A 21,961-nucleotide genomic window follows, 5' to 3' on the forward strand; every position below is an offset into this window, starting at 1 on the left:
AGGATGCTACTGTAATATACCATTCGATATGGAATGTTTCACACCAGACACCCAACTGAGTTAAATTTTTTAAAATAAAATTTTTATACTAAGTAAAAAAACAAAAACTAAAAAATGTGCCATAATTTAGTAGAAGCCTATTTTTAAACATTTAAGTAATATTTTTCAAGATCATTTTTTTCCATGCACTTAGTCCTACACATTGTGTTTGCATTGCACAATGTTCACTGTGTATAATAATTTTATTTGAAGCCTTCCTTTGGCACTGATTTTCTTTGCCTTAAATTTCATAGCGACTGCCATAAAATTCATTCTAAACACTTTATTGTGCTGCTCATTTGGTGTACCGTGGGAAAGTTAAAATTTATATCTTTTAATTCTGTAACAATTGAAAAATAGAAAATTAGAGGATGAATAACCAAGAAACTTCCAAACAATGCCTACTTTTCAGAATATATTTGATCCCTGCCCTCCCCCCGCAATGTCTAACCATTTTAAGCAGCTCATTTTTTCAGCTGATTCTGCAATATTCTGGTTTATAAGCTTTTTGAAGTCGAATCCAACATGTACCAGTTCAACCCCAGCTGACACAGATGCTTTCCCATTTTATTGTTTCTAAACTGCTGAATTTCCACAGTTGCATTTGTGAATGAACCAACATATGTCTAGCGGAAACATTATTGCAAATCATTACAGGGCTCTTTCCTTCAATATGAATTGAGCAGGGCATGCTTCACCAGCCCTTGCTGGGATGCTCAGTCAATCAAGGACAGCGTGGTATGGGGTTGGACTTACTGATCTCCGTTGCTATCACTGTAATGTTGTGCCACAGCAATGTTTCTCGGTCAAGAAGTTTCGATGTAAAAACGGAACCATTTCCAGAATGAATGTTGAATATTCTGTCCAGATCTGTGTGTCGATCGACAGAATACCTGGAAATGCAGAATAGAATTTATAAAGGTTTTTTTCTTTGTATTCGCTATTCTCACATCCTAAAACTATTCCCAGAAATCTGTTACATGAAATTTTTTTTCTAATAGTAGCATATATTTGAATATCTGTAGCTTAACATTAAGCAAAATATTCTGAGAAATATAGTTGTTGACAACTGAGTTCTTAAATAGTAAACCCACTAGATAAGCTGCAGGATTTTGAATATCACCACTGAAGTTTCTTTTTAAAAATATAATTTGGGCCAACTTTGTATAGTAATTGTTATAATAACTCAAGTTTTTAGAACCTCAGAACTTTAATGCGTGTGTGTGTTTGTATGAATAATTGGGATTATTGGCTATTTGTTTAATATTTATTTTATTTTAAAAGTTATGTTAAAAGAAGCAAAAGATGGGTAGTGTGGCTGAGGTTAGTGAGGCAGGCAGTGGGGTAGGGGCTGAGCTTGGGAAGAGATCCGCAGTTGGACTGTGGAAGGATGGACTGGCTGTATTAAGAAGCTGTGATTTATTCTAAGAGTGATGTGGCTCTACCAACGGATCTTAAGCAGGAGAGTGTCATAATCTAAAACACATTTGGCCAAGATCTCTGGTTGAATCAAGGAGTATTGAGGAAACTGGTTGGACGGTGCTGACACAAACTTACAGGAATTTGTGAAGAACAGGATTTGGGGAAGATCATAAGTTCCAGTTTTGACATGTTGAGGAATAAACCTTGAGAAAAGTCTGGGTTGAGGTTTCTAGTCTGATGCTCAAGATGAAAATCTGGACTGACAATCTAGATTCCCTATTCAACTCTTCGGGAAGAGAGTGTCCTGGGAAGGAGAATAACAATGGGGACAGAATCACTCAGAGGACGAACTCTAAAACAGAGATGTTCCAGGACTAGGACAGTGCCCAGAGCAGTGTAAGAACTTGATAGATATTTAAGGAGAGTTTGGAGAATTCAAAGAAAACCAAGAGTGTGTCTTGGAAACCAAAGAAGGAAGAGTCTTCAACATGGAAACTCATGGAAGACTAGTAGATTTTGAGAACTGTTACCATCTTTATAAATTGATCACTAGTTTTTGGAATAGCCATGTAAGGGGGAAAGATAGTAAATTATTCTCTGAAAGTAAGCCAGGCATTCTGTTTTATGAGGCGGGGGGAACATTAAAGAGAAAACTCAGAAGAAAGTTGATATGTTAAGGTCATTAAGAACAAAAAACTGCCTGTTTTAGCTGGATTCTCAACCTTTATATCATGTTGGGTGATTTAAAAATGTTGGCTCAGAAATACAATTTAAGTAAGTGATCTAATTAGTCATACACATGTGAATTCATTATGAATGCTCTAAGAAAAATAAACCCTTGTTACTAATGTGTACAATGTCCAATATTCTCTTTCAGCTAATTATTTTGTTTTAAAATATAACTAGTGAATTATAATAAACAAGATATTTTAGCTTAATAAAATCTATTTTTTTTCATTTAGCAGGAGTCAAAATAACACATACATCCAATTATTGCAGGCTATGCAAGCCTGGTTTTAAAGAGAATGAATGGCCCAGCCAGTGTGGCTCTGTGGTTGAGCGTCTGACCTATGAATCAGGAGATCAAGGGTTCAATTCTCTTTTGGGTTAGATCCCCAGTGTGGGACATGCAGGAAGCAGCTAATCAATGATTCTCTCTCATCATTGATGTTTCTATCTCTCTCTCCTTTCCTCTTTGAAATTAATAAAAATATATTTTTTTAAAAAAGAGAATGAATAAAGATCACAATGGATCTATATTTATCAAGTTGGGTTAGAATTTTCATTTCAATTTATAGAAACCTAATGTTTTATTATCAAAAGGATTGAAACAGATGAAATAGGTCTTATTTTTCCATTTATGTCATGAATCAACATTTACTAAGAATTTAGGCAATAGCATGGAACTTGCTTGATCACCTTCATTTTTAATCTGAGAATGATAAATATTTACATACTTAATTAAAAGTAATTAATAATAAACCAATAAAAAGAAAATATCAATATTCATAGACTTTCTAAGAAATTTAATAATTATCTACAAATATATATTTTCCTCGTGAAATACATCAAGCTTAAGATGTGTTGCCTATTGCCTTTATAAGCTGTTACAGCAGTCATCTTTTCTTGTTCTTTGCCTCTTTTTATCTTGCTATAGTTTTTAAAAATATATTTTATTGATTTTTTTACAGAGAGGAAAGGAGAGGGATAGAGAGTTAGAAACATCGATCAGCCACCTCCAGCACACCCACTACTGGGATGTGCCCGCAACCAAGGTACATGCCCTTGACTGGAATCGAACCTGGGACCCTTCAGTCCGCAGGCCAACGCTCTATCCACTGAACCAAACCGGTTAGGGCATCTTGCTATAGTTTTTAAGTTTTACAAGCAATCATATTTTCCCATCAAGCCTTGACATAAAGGGTACAAGGTGAGGAACTTCTAGTTGAAGGCAGCTTTAGGTTTTAAAGAAAAAATAACTTATTTTCTTTAAAAGTAAATACCAAAATGTATATATTTTTTCTTTAATTGTGAGATTTAAAAATTAATAGAAAATCTAAAATGTTTATATTGTTTAGGAAAGATGATTGCATATAAAGCCTTATTTATTTGTTGTTTTTCTTTCCAAAGTATTTCCAGTTTATATCCAGGCTATTTACTGTCCAGTCCCATTAATTCTAATCATAATTGATAAGGAACAAGGTAATCAATCCCACCATGATGGTAGCAGATCATTCTGCTAGATAGCTCTTTTTATTTTCTTTCTAAAACTTTATTGTATTCTGTGATTTAATAATTCGTCTTCTAATGCATCCTCAAATCAGGAAGATTTGAGGGTTAGGAAGGAAGTGTGCATGCATGTAACTTTTTCACAATATGGATTCATAGTGACATTTTATAAGGCTCTTTCATGGAAATCAAAGGTCATTTGTGATGGTTATTGGATGAAAATTATTTTATGTTATTGAAGAGTTAAAGATTTGTGCCTGCATAATGATATATCAATGTTTGGGGGGAGGATTCTCTAGCATTAATTGTAGACCTAACATATTGTCTAGCACCTAGCAGTTCAATATATATGGATGTACTTTCCTAATATAAGAATCAGTTTATGCTATAAAAGGAATCAATGGCATATGTACTTATATACCAATATGTTTATGTGTATTTCTATCCTTAAATCTATATTTATACATCAAATCCATATCTAGCAAGGGAGGGCTGGCAGAAGGAAACTTCAAAATTAGCTGTCAGCCAACCTAGTTTGACGAACTCCTTATTTTCACAAAACATAATATAATGCAGGGGTAAAAGTGATATAAAAAGAAAAATAGACATAAAAATTCAGCTTAAATTTCCAGAAGACATTATCTCTTCCAATTAAAAACAAGTTGACCAATCAAGGAGGTAAACGATGCTCGGATTTGTCAACCTCAGTATTAGCACTTTTAAATTGGTCTTGACATTGACTTGCTAAGGTTTTTTTCCTCACGCAGTTAGAACAAACTCCAAGTGAGAGAATAATTGTTAAAGTACTTAAAATTATTTGTGTTATAAGGTGAAAGCCATCATTCATTTTCCTTATTAATAACACTAATGTAAATGGAAGAGCTCTCATGCAGCTACTTTGGACCATGGAGCTCTCATGCGGCTACTTTGGGTTGACCATAGTCCAATTCAAGGAGTCTAGATATTCCAGTGGAACGATTTAAAATTATTCTCTGAAAGTAAGCCAGGCATTTTTGTGTTTTAGATATGGGACTTGCCACAGGTTTCATGCGAACTAAGGGCTCAAAGGCAATAAAGTTAGAAAATGACTGCCTTAGAGTCTCAAACTCTTATCTGTAACAATATTTTTCCTGCACAGCCAGTGTTATCCTTTTAAAAAGTACTTTTGGATTAGGTAATGCTTTTACTCAAAGCTCTCCAATGGCTTCTTACCTCAATCACAATAAAATCCAGCCTTTACTAGGGCCTACAACCCCCCGTAGGACTTCACCACCCATCAAACCTCCTGTGGCCTCATTCCTATCACTCTTGGCCTCACTCACACTCTTCCCTCTTCATAGGCCTCCTTGCTATTCCTTCTGCTGGCCCAGCATTCAGACCTTACCATTGCTTTTTTCTCTTCTTGGAATGTTCTTCCCCCAGATATCAACATGGTTCATCCCTTCATTTCATTCAAATATTTACTCAAATTATTTCCTACCAAGGCCAAGCCTGATCACACTATCTAAAATAGTTTTCCATATACCTGTTGTCGCCATACTGTCTTATTTTATTGCTCACAATTTATTTTTACCTGACATATGACAATATTTAGTGGTTGCTTATTTCTATCTGCCCCGATTAGAATGTAAGCTCCATGAAACCGGGACTTGGTATCATTCTCTGTTGTTTCCCTGATGCCACCAACATGCCTGGCACATGGCAGGTGCCCTGATTAGGATTTATTCGTGGACTCCCTGGCAAGACTTCCGCTAGCTTCTCAGTTTGCTTGCTTTCTTTATGGGGAATCATTTACACAATGATATTCTGGTTTAGCACTTTTCTCATGTCGTCAACTAAGCTACTGGGTAAAGGCTGGAGGTTGGTTTACTTCCATGCTTTCATGCTAAGAGTCTAGAATCCTGAAGCATCAATGTCTCAAAGAACAATGAGGCTTTTCTTGAAACATGGTTTACAACTAAGGTGTAAAGGAAGTACAGGGAAAATAGAGCTTACACAGTATAAATTGGATTCAGCTCTATTCATTTCCCCAGGATTTCACAGACATATATCATGAAATGGTTCTCATTCTTATCCACTTCTGCAGAAGAAAGAAATTATGCATCCAAATGGAGCAGAATTCTGCCTCAAAGTGTTACACAATAGGTCTTCCACACTTGAAAAACACTTTTACAATGCTTTCTCCACACTACTCTGTAACAAATGTAAGATCTTAAAAAAAAATAAAAAATCCCAGGCCATTCGGGGGTGTTACCTTATACCACTTTAATGTAGGAGCTCCTTATGGCTCGTTTTATGCCCCCTCCCCCCAATTTTGTTTTTGAAGTTATGCTGCTGATAAAATAATATTTATGTTGAGCAAGGAGATGAAAGGTGCTGTTTAGAATAGTTTTTCAAGAAGATACTACTGTCAGCTTGGATGAAAAAGATTAATCTTTTCCAACTTGCAGACATATTTGAATATAAAACCACTGAACCTTATGAAAGAGATGTGTCTCAGAAGTGCGCTTACTTGACAGGATTCCGGGCAGCATCTGGGTCCTGGGCTATGACCGAGCCTATTGCCGTGTTTATCTGAGCGTCTTCTCTTATTTGCAAGATGTAGGCTAGTTTGCTGAAGACAGGGGGCTCATCTACATCTTCCACCACAATTCTCACCGTGGCTGAGTCTTTGAATGGACCCAGGTAGAGAAAGTGGGGTTCAACGTGAGGGTTGGAGGCTTCCACTTTGAGGGTGTACACTTTCTTCTTTTCAAAGTCCAGCAGCTTGGGTGGGAGGGAGAGGGAAAGGGACATATTTAAAGCAGCCAAGACACAGAAAGCCAAGATAGGAACTATTTTTGTGTAAATCACTGATGAATGAAGAGGATCATATTGCTTAGAGACATCACCACACCGTGTGATGCAGGGCTAAAGCCATGGGCGTTCACAGGGCTCACAGTCCGGATGAAAGTGGGAGCAGGGTGCACGGTGTAATGGTCAGGAAAGGGAACCTGGAAGCAGGAGTATGTTAGTCACCCTTTAAAATAAATCCTATGTGACTGGAGGGAGCCATACCAGGGGCAAGTTGGTGAATATGTGGTAGATTATTCTAGGTCAGGGGTTGTCACATCTGGCTTTAACCAAACACCAAATGAGTGTTTAAAATTTGCCAATATCTGGGCTGCACCCTGGATCATTAAACCACAATGTCTGGGGGGCAGGGTGTGTGTGGAATGGGAATTTATACTATTAAACACCTGCCCTAGTGATTCTAATGTGCAGCCAGAATTGAGAACCACAGGCTAGTAGCACGATTCCCTGTTCCTCATTCAGATAAAACAGATTAAAAATGGTGGTGTTTTTCTTTTCTTTTCGTGTTGCATGAGGTGATAACATATTCCAAGTGTTATCTTGATAAGGGCATTGGGCTAATTACTTGCCAAAGAAAGTAATGATCAGTGTTGTCAGAGGTCTTTAGGAAAAGCATCTCTGCTTCTGGAGACACAGTGAACCCGAATGCTTCTTGCTGACTTTTGGTTTTGGATAATAATATGACAAGGCTCACTAGAAACACAATTAATCAAGACGTTCGAGAATGTGATTTAGTCGGCTAGGCAAAATTTCAGTTTGTATCTGATAAGGCACCAGAAAAATTAAAAAGGTTAATGGACACTAATGGGCTTCCTAATTATATTAGAGTGTAAAACATTGGTCTGAGTGTCACTTAAACATGCTTTATTGTGTTTCCAGTTATTAAGACCTGTAATCCAAAGCTTAAGAAGAAAACATTTTCTTGTTATTTACCTTTCTCTATAGTTCATTATGCCTGCAAATATAACAGTGTGCTAAAGGAGAGGGAAGACATGGATGGAAGAGAAATCAGTAAAATGAGTAACCAAAATTAATATTATTTTTAGCTTCAAAGCAAATAGGTTATTGGTTTTAATTTTTGCCACACTTCTCTATAGTACTCTGTAGTACTAGACACATGATGCGGAGATAAACGGTGAATAAATACAGAGGGGACAAACAGGAATTCAGAATATAAAAATTTATTATTGTGTTCCAGAGAGTAGCTAAAGAGCGCATAGGAAATTTGTGTTACTTAATTTATTTTTGTGGTCTTTATAACTCCTCTCAATCTAATTACATTCATTGTTACCATTGCTTGTATTCCTTTTCTTCAAAGCATGTATCAGGAATCATAGTTATGCATGTTTTATTTATTTATTTGATTCCTTGTCTCTTTTCTCCCTATACTAGAAGTTCCATGAGAGCAGAGACCATCCTGTTAAATGGACCATTAAACCTTCAGTATCTAGAACAGTGTCTGCCACTGTTTTTTCACATATTGGTTCATTTCTATTATTTATTTTAGATACTTTTTTTTGTATATCATTTATTTATATTATCTAGTTATTTAGGAGGCCCTTAATAAATTTTATTGAAAGTATGAATGAATGAATCCATAAGATTGTTGAGGACCCCTAAAAGCCAACCAAAGAGATCTCAATGTAATTAGACTTGGTGTTTTAAAAAACTAATTAGTAAAAGCAGAATCCAGAGGAATGTTCATGTGAGATGCGATTGCCCCCGGTTACTTGGGCAGCAGAGAAACGTAAATGCATTCATTTGTAGGGGATTTACCCAATGGCATTACCTTTTTGACAGTTATAATCCCTTCCTGGGTTTCCTGGTCGGTGATGACATCAAACATGTCCAGCCCCTCTCCCTCTGTAATGCTGTACTGAATCGCAGCATTTTCTCCCACGTCGGCGTCGGTGGCTTTGATCCTGCCAATTGATGTACCCGGTGGAGAAGATTCAGGGGTGGTAAACTGGTATGTACCTATTAATCACCAGAAAAATGTAAGTCAGACACAGACTAAGTGTACTCTATCGGAATAGAAATGAACCCATTTTCCAACAGTTCTTTCAGACATCACCACGGATGCAGGCTGATTTGTGCTTTTCTTAAAAGAATTAATGGTGCCCTATACCTCTCCATCTTTACTTTCATGATGGTTAAGAATATTTCTTTTGTTTCATCCCTGTCTCTTTGCAAATGGAGAACACTTTTCTCATTCTGTAAAAAGGTGTGATTGTGAGAAAGACTGAGCTGTTAGGGGCGGCTGCAGGTTGCCAAGCCTCCTGTGAATGTAACCGAGCAGAAAGAGTAGAAAAGAATTTAACCTGAACTGTGACTTTAAGCCAATTACTAGGTTTTTTGTTTGTTTGTTTGTTTTGTTTTTAAGAGTTCTTGCTGTCATTGCTAATAACAACTGAAGGTTAAAGTAAATTATAGCAATTTGGAGAATTTATCCTAGAAGACATTTACTCAAACATAGAACTGGTCTAGTCGCAGTTAGGCATACAGATAAATACACTCAGAGATAAAGCTCTTCATTTTTTTCTTTTGACTAAATTTTTTGTTTAAGTTTTGCTTATATTATTTTTTCTATGCATAGATTTCTCCCATTCTTGAATTCATATCCCTAATTCAAAACCCATATTTCATAGACAGACACTTTGCTTATGTTCTCAAGTTGCAAAATTGGTTTAAGGAGACTATATGTGAATTTCAGTCTAGATCTGCTAAGGCCAGCATTTACTAAGGGCCAAAAAAGTAAAACAAATGTATTCCCTCATCCAATACATTTTGCCAACCATTCACGCAAATTGTTTTGAAAAAAAAGTTGGACTATGACACCACTAGAATATTGTCCTTGAATAATATTAATCCACTAAGTAATGGGCTCGTCCTTGGTAAGATAACAGTTTTCTCTGGTGTATTCAACTTCCATTTGGGGTGCCTCCTACCCCTTTCTCTATTCTCCTCTCTCTTGCCTCTGTACATTATTCACTAATGATCACAGGCTATCCAAGGAGAGAGGAGGATGACATAAGTTACCTGTGGCATCAAAGTGCCCATCAGTCCTTTTGTTATCCTTCCCCAGGGCATTTCCAGATGGAAAAGGGGTTGTTGGGGTTAAGTTGTTGGTAATCCTGATATTTTTACTTCAGGCCCATGGGGGATATTATTGGGCTCCTAAAACGTTTCTCCTACCCATTAAATCAGAAATTATTTAGCCACACCGTTTTTGCATTTAGCTAATTGTGATTAATTAGTGGACAAAAGTAAAGAAAATAGAACTATTTCCTATTGATCCATGTGGATCTCCATTATATAAGAAGCCTATATTAGCTGACTGGCTTTTTAAAATGCCATGATTGAGTAAGTGGGTTTTCTGTTTAATAATGGGCAGCTGTTTTTTCCTGGAAGACAGGATTCAGGTAATTTTCTGAGAAGACCGTAGTCAGAAAGGAATTTTGTTCCTGGGAGAAAAATTACATTATAACCAGTACCCACTGAGGTGCTCTGGGTGAAAGGGGCTAGTGCTCAGCTAGATACAAAGTGGGCATTGGTGAAGGCTGTTTTTCCTTCTTGTTCCTTCCTACATAATCATGAGAGTTAATGGTTTTGGAGATGATTTTCGGGATCTCAATTAACCATAATGTAGAAAAGTATTTATGAGCACAAATGGATTAAGTGCACAGTTATTTCCACAGATGTATTTTTAGAAACAGTAAAATGATAAATCCTCCTCTTATGAGGCTTCGTGAGGATTTAAAAGAGATTACATGGCTGATTAAATTCACAAAATATAAAGTCAAATTTTTCCTAACAAATAGCAGCATGCTTGTATGCGTATGTTCTGAGCAAGCAAATTTATGTCTGCGGTTGTCTTTTTTTAATAAGGAAAAAGAAAACAATGATGTTGCATTTGCAATGACAGCCATATCAGAAATCGCTTGGCTAATTTCCAATTCAGGAACATAAATGTTCACATCTACTGAGTGTAAACGTTGTCAACTCATTCTTAATAAAAGTGTCAGCTCTTACTAAGTTAATTAATTCTGACAATTAATAGCAACAATTGAAAATAAATATCATTCTTCAATTTAGAGTTTTACAAAAGTGCACTGAAGAAAGTCATCATTCAAATGTTCCTACTCTGAGGAAACCGGGGAGGATTGTCGTTGACATCTGTCAGTGTGATGTTCACCGTGGTGGTCCCAGATAATCCCCCCATCTGGCCGGCCATGTCCTTGGCTTGAATCACCACTTGGTACTGCTCCTTGTTTTCTCGATCCATGTTGAACAAAGCTGTCTTGATGATACCTATGGATAGGAAATTCAGAAGTGGAAAGGAATATATTAAAAATACTTTATGGAGTCATTTATTTATGCAAACACACAGATTTTCACCCACAATATGCATAGCACTTTGCAGATGTCATCGGTGACATAAAAATGATTATAGTTAGCCTTTGTACGAAAGGAAATGAAAACCACATAGGGGAGAGAGGTGCATTTAAAAGAACCACCTACAATACAAGAAGAATAAGTCAAATCCTGCAACCGTGGAGAATGTAAGTGGTATAAATATTAATTGTTAGAAGATGACACAGCGAAGTGAACTTGGCGTGTTGCCCAATAGTATACCACAAAAGTTGCTTGATATATTTAGGTGCATTAGGAGGAGATTGTTAAAAGAAAGCCATATACATGAACTGTGTCTTGAGTTTCATTTTACTGAATTGGCTAATTGCTCAGCAAATATACCCACCATAATGAATGTTCTCAGGATTTTCTAAACCATGAAACTATGGTTTAAAAAAAAACCACAGCATCAGTTCTTTCATAATCATCATATTGTGTGATCCAAGAGATTTTAAGATTTCCTAAAGCTGATGTGAACATTAGTTCAGCTGGCCCCAGCAGTGACCAAGATTCTGGTTAGGTGAAGTTTACCTCTATTGTTAAGTAGTTATAAAATAACTAGTTGGAAGAACTTGTGAAAGTTTGCTTAAATTCTTAGCTAGGTTTCATGCTTAAATTAACAACATTCTTTCAAAAATCACTGGAGAAGGCTTTTAACTCTCTCTGGTAGCACATTCCAGTGCTGAACAGCCATGAAACTGGAAAAAAAAAAATCTTCATTGTTTTTAACAAGAATACCTCAGAAAACAGGACAGTTTAATTCCCACAGTCCTGGCTTCATTGAAAGTGGAGCTGTTATTTCTGTTATCCAAACAACAGTATTTTTTTACCTAAATAGCTTAGCCTTGTGTTCTTTAAATTGAATAATTCTAATTTTTTCATCTTCATTGTTTTTAAACTCAACATTTTCTTTCTCTTTGGGCTTCTTTCCAAGTTTATTGCCCCTCTTAACCCATCGATTTCCAACTGGGCGTAATAACCTAGGAGGGTTTTGATTTCTACTAAGAATAATGGAAGCTTGAAAAATGTTTCAAAGAAACTCCACTCCTATTATGACAACAAAAATAAATGTAGAATTTACTAGACAGTACAAATGATGTTCACTAAAATGATTCATTATAAAATAGAATGTTATTTTCTGGAGAAAATGCAGAAAAAGGAGATGTTGAAAAAAAGAATTCCATTAAGGCAATCCACTTTATTAGGGCTATCTTAGTCTGGATGGGGTAGACAATGAGGTAACAACACACAAAGCAAAATCTCAGTGGCTTAATGCAACCCAAGTTTGCTCTGAGCAGGCCGGCAGGTAACTATACTCATCATAATACCCAGATTTCTGGGCTGGAGAAGCATCTCAGCATTGGCTCCCATCTGGGGTCACTCTGGCAAGTGGAAGGGAACATGCTGGATTGTACACCAGGTCAAAAGTTCCACTTGGAAGTAACTCACATCACTGCTATGTTTTATTGGCCCAAATAAATCATATGGCTACATCTAGCTTCAGAGCATGGTAGAGAAATGCAGACCTACCAAATACCTAGAAAAAGAAGAATTGGAATATTTGTAAGCCCACCAAATAGCTATCAGAAGGGCTTGATCTTTCAGCTTCATCCCAAACTGGAAGAAAAAATAAAGCAATGTATAATTGCTTCTGAATATGCCATATAGTGGCTGAAAGATCCATTGTCATATTTCTTGATTAAAATGATCTGGGTGTTATGTTTATAAATATATCACTGGTATTTGGCAGGCAAATCTAAAAAAATTCAATCACGTGGATTGTTTTTATTAAAAAATGTGCTAGCTTAGCCGAGCATGTCAAGTAAAATTACAGATTGTAAAAAGAAGATAAAAATGGAATTCTAACCTGTTTCTGATTCAACTGAGAAATAGGGCTGCCCCTGCAGGATGCTGTAGACAACTTTAGCACTGTTCCCATACGTTGGGTCATCAGCATCGGTGGCAGTGACTTGGACAACAACTGTGCCTGTAATGACAGAACATGAATTGAAAAGATAGTAAAGGGCCCATTTCAGATCCCAGTTAGGCACATATAAAGAGAAAGCATGATCTTACTTTTGTCAGAATCTATCATGGCAAGACAGTGGGGAACTTCAATAATATGCTAGGTTAAATAGGCTTGGATCCCTCACTCTGAAGGAAAGTGATTGCCATTTATAAATACTGTAAGGATTAGATAAAGGGAAGCATGGGAATGATCATGACTTTGGTTGGAACTGATCTCAATCCTCCAAAGGTGGGATTTGATTGGATTCTTGCTATGGTACTTCTTTTAAGTTATCCAGGCCCTAGTCAATCCGAATCTTGCATTACTTCATCCATAGGGATTAGTTTAGGAGTTATCCAACCAGGGGGCCACTCATGATTTTGCTGGAAATTCTGTCATTGGTGATCTTTCTACTGGACTAGAATGTGCTGAAGAGGAGCATGAAAATGCAGTCGCTATTTAGTGACATTAGAGATGGAAGCCTGAGAACAAAGCTGAACAGAACAGAGAATTTAGGGAAAATAGAACTCCAGTCAAACCATGTCTAAAGCCTACTTCATTTCTGGGCTTAAGTAATGTGATCAGTAAATACTTCTGTTGTTTAAAATAGTTTGAATTGAGTTTTCTGTTACTTGCAAATAAAAGCATCCTAAGTGAAAATCTACCTGATAATTCTAAGAGATTGAAATGCCTTTTACCTTAAGTGAGGTAGTTTTGGGTTAAATAAAGAATTAATTGAAACAACAGAGGATACACATCTGGTATCTGTAATACCCAAAATGATCGTAATTAAATGTACAAAGAAAACTGTGGTGTTTTAGATCAGCACTCTTATTTTAGGGAACCAGAGTCGCCTAATAACCTTTGAGGTATCCTTAACTTCCATAAAATTCCATGCAAATGTTTATATATATGCTTGCATGTATATTTCACTAAAGTTCCATGGATTTTTATCTGATCGCAAAGGGGTCTGTGACTTCCAAAAAGATCCTCTGATTAAGATCATTTTGTGGCTGACTTTTGGAATTCCTGGTAGATAAATAGTAAGCACACCACCAAGGTTCTCCTGTCTATGAACAGGGCAGGGAAGCTACATTTAGGGAATACTAGAATTTTTACATCGCTTGGGTACTATCTAACCAATGCATGTATTGAACAAATATGCTGCACTGCTAAGGTTGGCTGCTCTGGATGCAGCATGTTGGTGCATGAGATAGAACACACACCCTTTTAATTCAATGAGGGACTTGGGGAGAATGAGAACATCATGATTTTAGAGTGAGAGCTAATAGCAGAAGTCAACAAACATGTTCTTATTTGACATCAATACAAATTTAATAGCTTTTAGAATATGACTGTCTGGACGTTTTGAGCACTTGTGAATAGCCAGATATTGTACTGGGGGCTGTGCACTTGTTTTCTCCTTTTGTCTTCACCTTAGAAGTTGACATCCATTATTTATTTGTTAGAGATATGGAACTGGAGGGGGAGAGAAATCAAGTTATTTACCTAAACCACACTGCTGTTTATTAGTAGAGGTAACTTCAGACTCAGGTCTGTTTGATACCAGAGTTCATTTTTACTATTCTGCTGTTGTTTCTTTATGTAATTTCTTTAAAATGCTTTTATATATCAGAATACTGACATGTTAATTTATGATAATGATGACTATCAAGATACCCATGCCTATATGCAAATTAGAAAAAGACCTCCCTTTCTCAAAATATGTTTCTGTTTAGCCATTCACTAATATTTGTATTACATATTTAATTCTATAATGGCTTCAAATGAAAGAGAAACAGACTCATAGATACAGAGAACAGACTGACAGCTGTCAGAAGGGAGAGAGGAAGAGTTCTAAATGAAAAAGGTGAAAGGATTATCCCACAAACCTTATAGACAGATAACAGTATGGTGATTACCAGAGGAAAAACAGGGTAGGGGGAGGCAGAGGAGGGTAAAAGGGGGATAAATGGTGATGGAAGGAGATTTGACTTGGGTGGTGAACACACAATACAATATACAGATGATGTATTACAGAATTATACTCCTGAAACCTATATAATCTTATGATCCAATGTCACCCCAATAAAGTCAATTAAAAATTAATCTCTCTGTACAAAAAAACTCAATGGTACCCCTGAGAGTTGTTCAGTGACAACTTGCACATCTGATTACGGTTGTCCTGGGTGGTATTGATGACAGGACTATCCTTTATTCATTCTTTCTGTCTTTTACCACCAAATGGAAAAATATTCTTCCTAACAAATCTTCCTTTTAAAAGAATTCTAATCCTTCTATTTGCTTGGTGATAATCTGTGATTTTTTCAAACAAAACAAAGTGGCTTTAAGTAATGAGATGAGCAACTTCTTCGTGAGAAAAATTTAGATGTTTTACAAGCATTTCCATGGTTTAAATATTTTCAAAGTCTTGGAACTTTGGACTGAAACAGCTGTGATATATGACTCAGAATTGTAGAAACATTTTTATTATGTAATTTAGCTCTTTTGAATTTGATACTGAGTGAAAATTAAAATAACCCTTACATGAGTAGTTTAATATTTGTTACTGTCTCCCATGAAGTATATTAATGTGGCTAAGAATGATGTCAGTAGGATTTTTTTTTCTTAGTTGAAATTCTGTTTACCTTCTCCCAGTCTAAGCAAATTAAATGCATACATATTAACTTTAAAATTGGTAGAATTGTGCACAAAATATTAATTTACCATATTAATGTCATTTACTAATTTCTACCAATTAGTAAAGGATATCTCCCTTAGACATTCTCTGCATATTTTTTATGGATTGAAAAGAAGTTTTCTTTGAGTCTCTTCTCCAAATATACAGTCACTTAAAGCAACAGTCATTACTCCTTAGTCTGGACTGTAAATCCAGGCTTTTGTTTTCCACTGGGGAGATTTTTACTTGGAGCCTTAATGCCAGTACGTGCATTAGAAATAGAGAGGGCTGCTGTTTTCCAGCCCAGGAAATAGAGCAGGGATTTAGGGTGGGAGAAGTAGATGAGATGGCTCTTTTTTTTTTTTTTTTTTTCCTACTCTCACTCTACCCTCATCTTTAAAGGAAGTGCAGTTTTCTTAAAAAGGATAATAAAGTGAGACTAGAATAGTATTAGGAAACATGGGGATACTTACAAAAGGGACATAAGTAGACTGTTTGAAATATGGTACTTTAGAATTTAACATCTATATTTATTCAATCAGTAAATTTTACTCATAGGATTCTTTGTTTAATTGATGAACTGGAGGAGAAGCATTGCTGGTTGAAATCACGTCCCACTCACCCACATCAGACATTTCAGGAACTGTGGCTGTGTAGACCTCCTTGGTGAATATTGGTTCATTGTCGTTGATATCATGGATCTTGATGACAAATTCAGACTCAGGCTCTACAGGAATCCCTGTCTTTTTGTTTACAGCTTGAGCTCGAAGGATGTAAGTAGGTTTTTCTTCCCTGTCTAACCTTCTGGTGGCTTGTATATCGCCTGTGTTTTCATTGATAATGAAGAGATCTCCTGCTCCATCTCCTGAAAGGATATATTTAAGTGATCCATCTCCTTTATCCTGGTCTGAATGTAACTAGTGTAGAAAAAAAATTAAAGAAAGTAAAAATCAAACGTGATTCTAAACTGTTGGTCTTTATGATGCATGCTTTCATTCAATTCTTTCTAAGGGATGCAGTTCTTTTCTTTTACTTCAGTCTCCCATAGTAAATACCATTAATTAATGAACATGTTTCCTTATAATCATAGAAATTTCCAGAACTGAAACAGAGCTTGGAGAAAATTTAGTAATCCTTATTTTGAAGAAGGGAAAACTACAAGACTGACTGGAATGAAACTATTTTTACTACAGCTTTTAGATTCTATTAATACACTCTCCTCCTAACTTTTATGTAAGCAGACACACTAAAGAAGCAATGTATTATTAAGAAAAGGATTTTGGTTTTTGAATCAGACCAGGGTACATTCTGCTTCTATACTGAATTTAGGGGAGCTAATAAATCTCTTTGAGTCTAATATAATGGAGACTATAATCAATTTTCTACATGAAATTTATGTATTTATTTATGAATCAATGAATGAAATTCAACTCGAAGCATTTGAAAAACATCTTAAGTACTGCTATGGACATTGTCTTGAAAACCGCCAACTACATCATTTACAAGGTCACTGGAAATAAGAACATTTAACACTTAGATTTTAGTTTAATATGGGAAAGGACTACTTATAAAGCAGAGCCACCTAAACTTGCATAGTCTGCCTTAGGAAGTAGTGGTTCCTGCTCCTGAAGGCAGTCAAGCAGCGACTCTAATATGGTTAAGTCAAAGCAATGGGTCAGGGTAAAGGGTTGAATTAAATGAATGTGAGGAGACCTTTGAATTGGAAGAGGATGATTGTAACTTGGAAAGTAGCCCATGTTACCTAATCCTAAAGATTATTTCCAAAGAGTTGACTTCCTATTATTTCCCTTTTTCCCACTTCAGCAAGAGTATCTCATAGGTCTTCTAATCTAACCCTTATTTACAGATTTCCCAGAAGTGCTCTTTATTGAGAACTATTTTCAAACCCCAGTTATAAATATCAGCTGCATACAGACAAGTTAGTTTCAATGGGAAGGCTGCTAATCTCTACCTTATTTCAACTTCATCTAACCAGGGTATGGACCGTGTTACAGCAAGTTATGGCAACAATAGCAACAGGTAAACCAGCTCTTTGCCCTCCTGATTACTAATACTGTATGGAATGCTCACAGTAGTGTCTAGAAATAGACAAATCTAAAAATAGAATTTCAGGGTAATAAAGGGATTCTAAGAATAATGTAACCCCGCCTTTCTAAAAGTGTATCACATGGAATGTAATTTATATAAAATGCTGACTCAAAAGGGTTCTGTGGTCCAATAAGTTTGGCAAATACTTTATAGTCTGCCTCTTTTTTGGAGTCATCCGTTGCCCATTAACATATGAAAGACTGTGAATGTTCACAGTTCAAAACTGTACTTGACTTTATTTAATCTAGCTTTCCCGAGTTCTCTTATGTAAAGAAGCCTTTTTGGGTGTGATCCATAGTGATATTCCCCAAAACAGTTTTCCAAGAAGCACAGTTTGGGAAACATGAGCTAATTCAATCCATCGTCGCAGAGTCAAGAAAACTGCAGTTTCCTTTTATGTAGTGTTTCCCAAATCACACCGCTCCCGTGAAAGCACCAGAAGTATAGAGTTAAAGTGTAAGAAGAGGCCTTATAGATGATTGGGTGCAACCTCCCGGTTTTTAGAGATGGGAAATTGTGTCCAATGCCACACAGCTAATGCTGGTTAATAGCAGGGTTTGAGGAAGAGAATATTATTCATACAATTAGTGGCCTTGAAAGCAGTTTGACAGAAATAATGGAAGATAAATGCACACGGGGAGGAAATTGCTTAGAAGTGAGACAAACGCAATAAGAAATGTAAAACAAGAGCACTCCATGATTTGTGTAATGTGATATGCTAAGAAAACGTTGAAACCATGATTACACAGAAAGAGCCACTGGGGAACGTTTAACTCTCCACCATCAAACTCTAATGACTGAAGTGAGCTCTTAAAAAGCTATTTCATTAGCTCATGAGGAACGCAACCAACATCACTGCCCATTGGGTCCTGGCTCCAGGGCAGCCATGGTTAGCATCCTGGCACATTGCAGGCGCCCTGCAGCCGCAGCCCTAAGTATAGGTCTTGCTCATTCTATTTCCTCCCCAAATATAGGACCCCAGCAGTCAATTAACCTCCCTGTGCCAGGCTCCTTATCAGTAACATGAGGATGATAAGAGCTACAGGACAAGGCTGTCATGAGCATCTAATTAAAGCCTGTATATAAATACCACATTAAACGCTATGTAAACATGATAAAAGCACATATGTGTTTTATAAATGACAAAGCTCCTTCCAAATTTAAGAAATCATTACTATTTTTAACTCTCAGTTCATCATAAGCATGTTTTTTTTTCTCTCTGATTTTGACTTTGAGAACTTTGTTGTAAGGACTTTGAAAACCCAATTTTGCAAATACACAGTGTCTCTAAGGTGAAATCTGTTATCAACACCCAGTATTCTTCTACCAGGTGGCAATTGCCAGTTTCCCATGTGATTTATTATATTCTGCATTCCACTAGATTATAGACTCCCCTTGGCCTGTTCTCTCATCCCTCTCAATGGTAATTGTTGCACACTTAGTAGGTGAATACCACATCTGGTCACAAGATTTATTCAGGTAAAAGTAATCAGAAGCTTATTTTTAGCTGTCAGGAGAGACCATTTCGATGACTTATAGAACAAACACCCGAGACGGTTTGGAAGAGCAGCAGAGACACTAAGTAAGAGGGTGAACAGGGATTGCTCTGCCGATCCCAATTCTGATTTACCAATATTTGAAACCCAGTGGGAAAATGCACCTCTCCACTCAGGCGCAGGATGATAAAACCATTTAACCTCATCTCCTCCACCTGCAGGGTGTGTGTCTGATGGGGTGCAAGGCAACAGGAACCTCAGAAGCTTTTGTATAATTCTTTTCCTACTCTCCCTCCACCCCCACCTTGAACTCCCCCGGGGCTCAGCTCTTTTCTCTCTTCTTGAGGAAAAAAGGAAACATAAGACATCGGTGCTAGTGAAAGGGGTGGTGACAAGCAGACATTAGGGGTTTATTGAGCACTTAGATTTTAATTGGATTTTTTCTTTTGTGATGTCATTCATCACGGCCACTGTAAAGGCAGAAGTTAAACAACAACAAATAAAAGGTTGTAGGCTGCCGGAGGCATGTTCTTACTAATTTCAGTTGAATGTGGCTGTTCCATTAAGCTTAATCATCTGGTTCACTTTTAACGATTCACCATCAAGTAAAAATTACCCGCTTCCCTCAGAAAGGCACATCTCATCTGACGCTGGCGGGACTTTACTACGTATCTGTGGCATTTGGTTTTAGAAGGAGCTCTTGGTATTATTCGTTTTTCGGTTGATTTATTATTATTATTATTTTTAAGTGCATCACCTTGACAAATTCGGGTTGTGGACGTGGCCCCCTGGAGAGTGTCACCAAAGCAAATCTTAGTGTCCTCCATTCCCTTTCTCACTTGATTTTAGGGTAACTCTATGTATCAAGAATATTTGTTCCTAAAGTTGCCAGATAACTTAGCAATTATTACCAAACACTAGGCACATGGTTCAATCTGAGCAATATGAAGGAGGAATACAAGTTATTGTCTCAGTTCTGAAAAAATGTCTTTAATAACCAATGAAACCTCAATACAATTATGTCACTTGTATTTGCTGAAAAGAGCAAAAACGTTATAAGCACATTAAGTACACTGACCATTGTAATTACACTAGGGACTGGGACAGAAGTCACCTGTTAAGGGTGAAGAAGCTACAAGATTTTACTGAGCCATATTTCAAGTATCATCCTGATGCAGAAAGTAATGAATAATGTATGGAAAATGATCCATTTTATGGGAACGTTGCTCTATAATAAACATGATTTAACTGTCAACCAAGACCATTTAAAAACACTTATTGTCTTGAAGAGGCAACAAATAAACAATACCTGTCTTCTACACCTCAATCACAATAAAATCCAGCCCTTTTTTTTTTTATTTGCAATTTAGGCTTGTAAATACTCATATGTAAAAGATACAGAATAAAAGCAGAAATTAGATAGTTGAGTACTTTGATTAAGTATTAGGAATAAAAAAAAATAAAGGGAAAGATGGAGAACAGCATAGAAGGAAGTTATAAGTTGGACAAGGTGGAGTGAGGGAACGTGTTGGGTCTTTGATGGTTTAGGAAGAGTTCTTGGAGGAGTTTAGATTCACTAATGGGAAAAAATGATTTAGCAACCAGATGAGTGCATGGCATGGCTTCAAGGTTCAGTGTGGGAGAAAGTCAAAGGACGCCTTGAGTAGGTGCCTGGGTTAATAAAAGCAATAATGTCAGCTAAAATAAAAACACTCTTTCCCTTGAGTTGCAGGATCCCATATTTTCTCACACTGCACTCAGATATGAAAGGCAAGATAAAGCTTCTTATTATTATTGTTAATCCTCACCTGAGGATATTTTCCCATTCATTTTTGGAGAGAGTGGAAGGGAGAGGGAGAGACATAGAGAGAAAAACATAGATGTGAGAGAGACACATCAATTGTTGGCGCGAGGGTGGGGTGGGGTTGGGGAGTTGAACCTGCAACTGAAGTATGTGCCCTTGACCAGACATGAACCCATGACCCTTCAGTCCATGGGCAAATGCTCTATCCACTGAGCCAAACCCGCTAGGGCCTTATTTTTTTTTAATAGCTTATCCCTCAAGCTCTAATCCTATTGAATATTAGGAACTCTATATTAGGTTGAATATTGAGTCAATAATTTAGTGCAATTCAATAAAGTCTGCCTGATTCAATAATACAGTCTTTTTAGATAACTTTAAAAAATAAATCCTAGTCTTTCTGGCTTCAGCTTTCTTCCCTTGCCCCTGATCTAGTCCAAGATGACATCTTGGTGTATGAAAAAGGGAGAGCCACATGGCCTGAACCAGAGGGAAATTTGGGGCTTTTGGAACCAAAGGTAGTCCTTGCACTGTCCTCTGGCTTGCTAGTCTCTAGCCTGCTAGTCTCTCATCCATTACTTTCCTGAGTGGTGTCTGTGGTTCTGGCAGGTGGAATCATGACCTCAGCTCCTTAAGTCCCAGGTGACCTGCTCTATTCTCTTCTCCATAGGCCCTGATGTCTGGTTGTGACTCCATCATTGTCCTTGGTTGTAGCTAACGAGTTGCTTTGTCCTTGGTAGGGACCATCTATAGGACCATCCACCTTTTTCTTGCCCTGGAGAAGCTTTGGAAGGCTCTTGGGAGCTAAAATGAGCTTCTTCCTCACTACATGATTTCCCCAAAGGGAAAAGGAAAAAACGACTCCCTGTTCACCTGTACCCACAAACTTGCCCCTGCTGCCTGGCCCCCTT

At 37.0% G+C, this 21,961-nt stretch overlaps 1 protein-coding gene across 3 annotated transcripts in view; it reads right to left on the reverse strand.

The window, feature by feature from the left end:
- The window catches only part of CDH6 (cadherin 6), a 137,488-nt gene that overhangs the window by 14,642 nt on the left and 100,885 nt on the right, over positions 1–21,961 (reverse strand). For all 3 annotated transcript variants that reach the window (XM_079793071.1, XM_079793070.1, XM_079793072.1), the window contains exons 3-8: positions 16,267–16,561; positions 12,824–12,943; positions 10,687–10,854; positions 8,333–8,520; positions 6,203–6,456; positions 796–932 (exon numbers count right to left, since the gene is read on the reverse strand). In XM_079793071.1, the coding sequence (XP_079649197.1) occupies positions 796–932; positions 6,203–6,456; positions 8,333–8,520; positions 10,687–10,854; positions 12,824–12,943; positions 16,267–16,561 (1,162 nt within the window). The remainder of the gene's footprint in view (positions 1–795; positions 933–6,202; positions 6,457–8,332; positions 8,521–10,686; positions 10,855–12,823; positions 12,944–16,266; positions 16,562–21,961) is intronic.

Source organism: Cnephaeus nilssonii (assembly GCF_951640355.1).
Source record: "Cnephaeus nilssonii genome assembly, chromosome: 2".
NCBI classification, from domain to species: Eukaryota; Metazoa; Chordata; class Mammalia; order Chiroptera; family Vespertilionidae; genus Cnephaeus; species Cnephaeus nilssonii.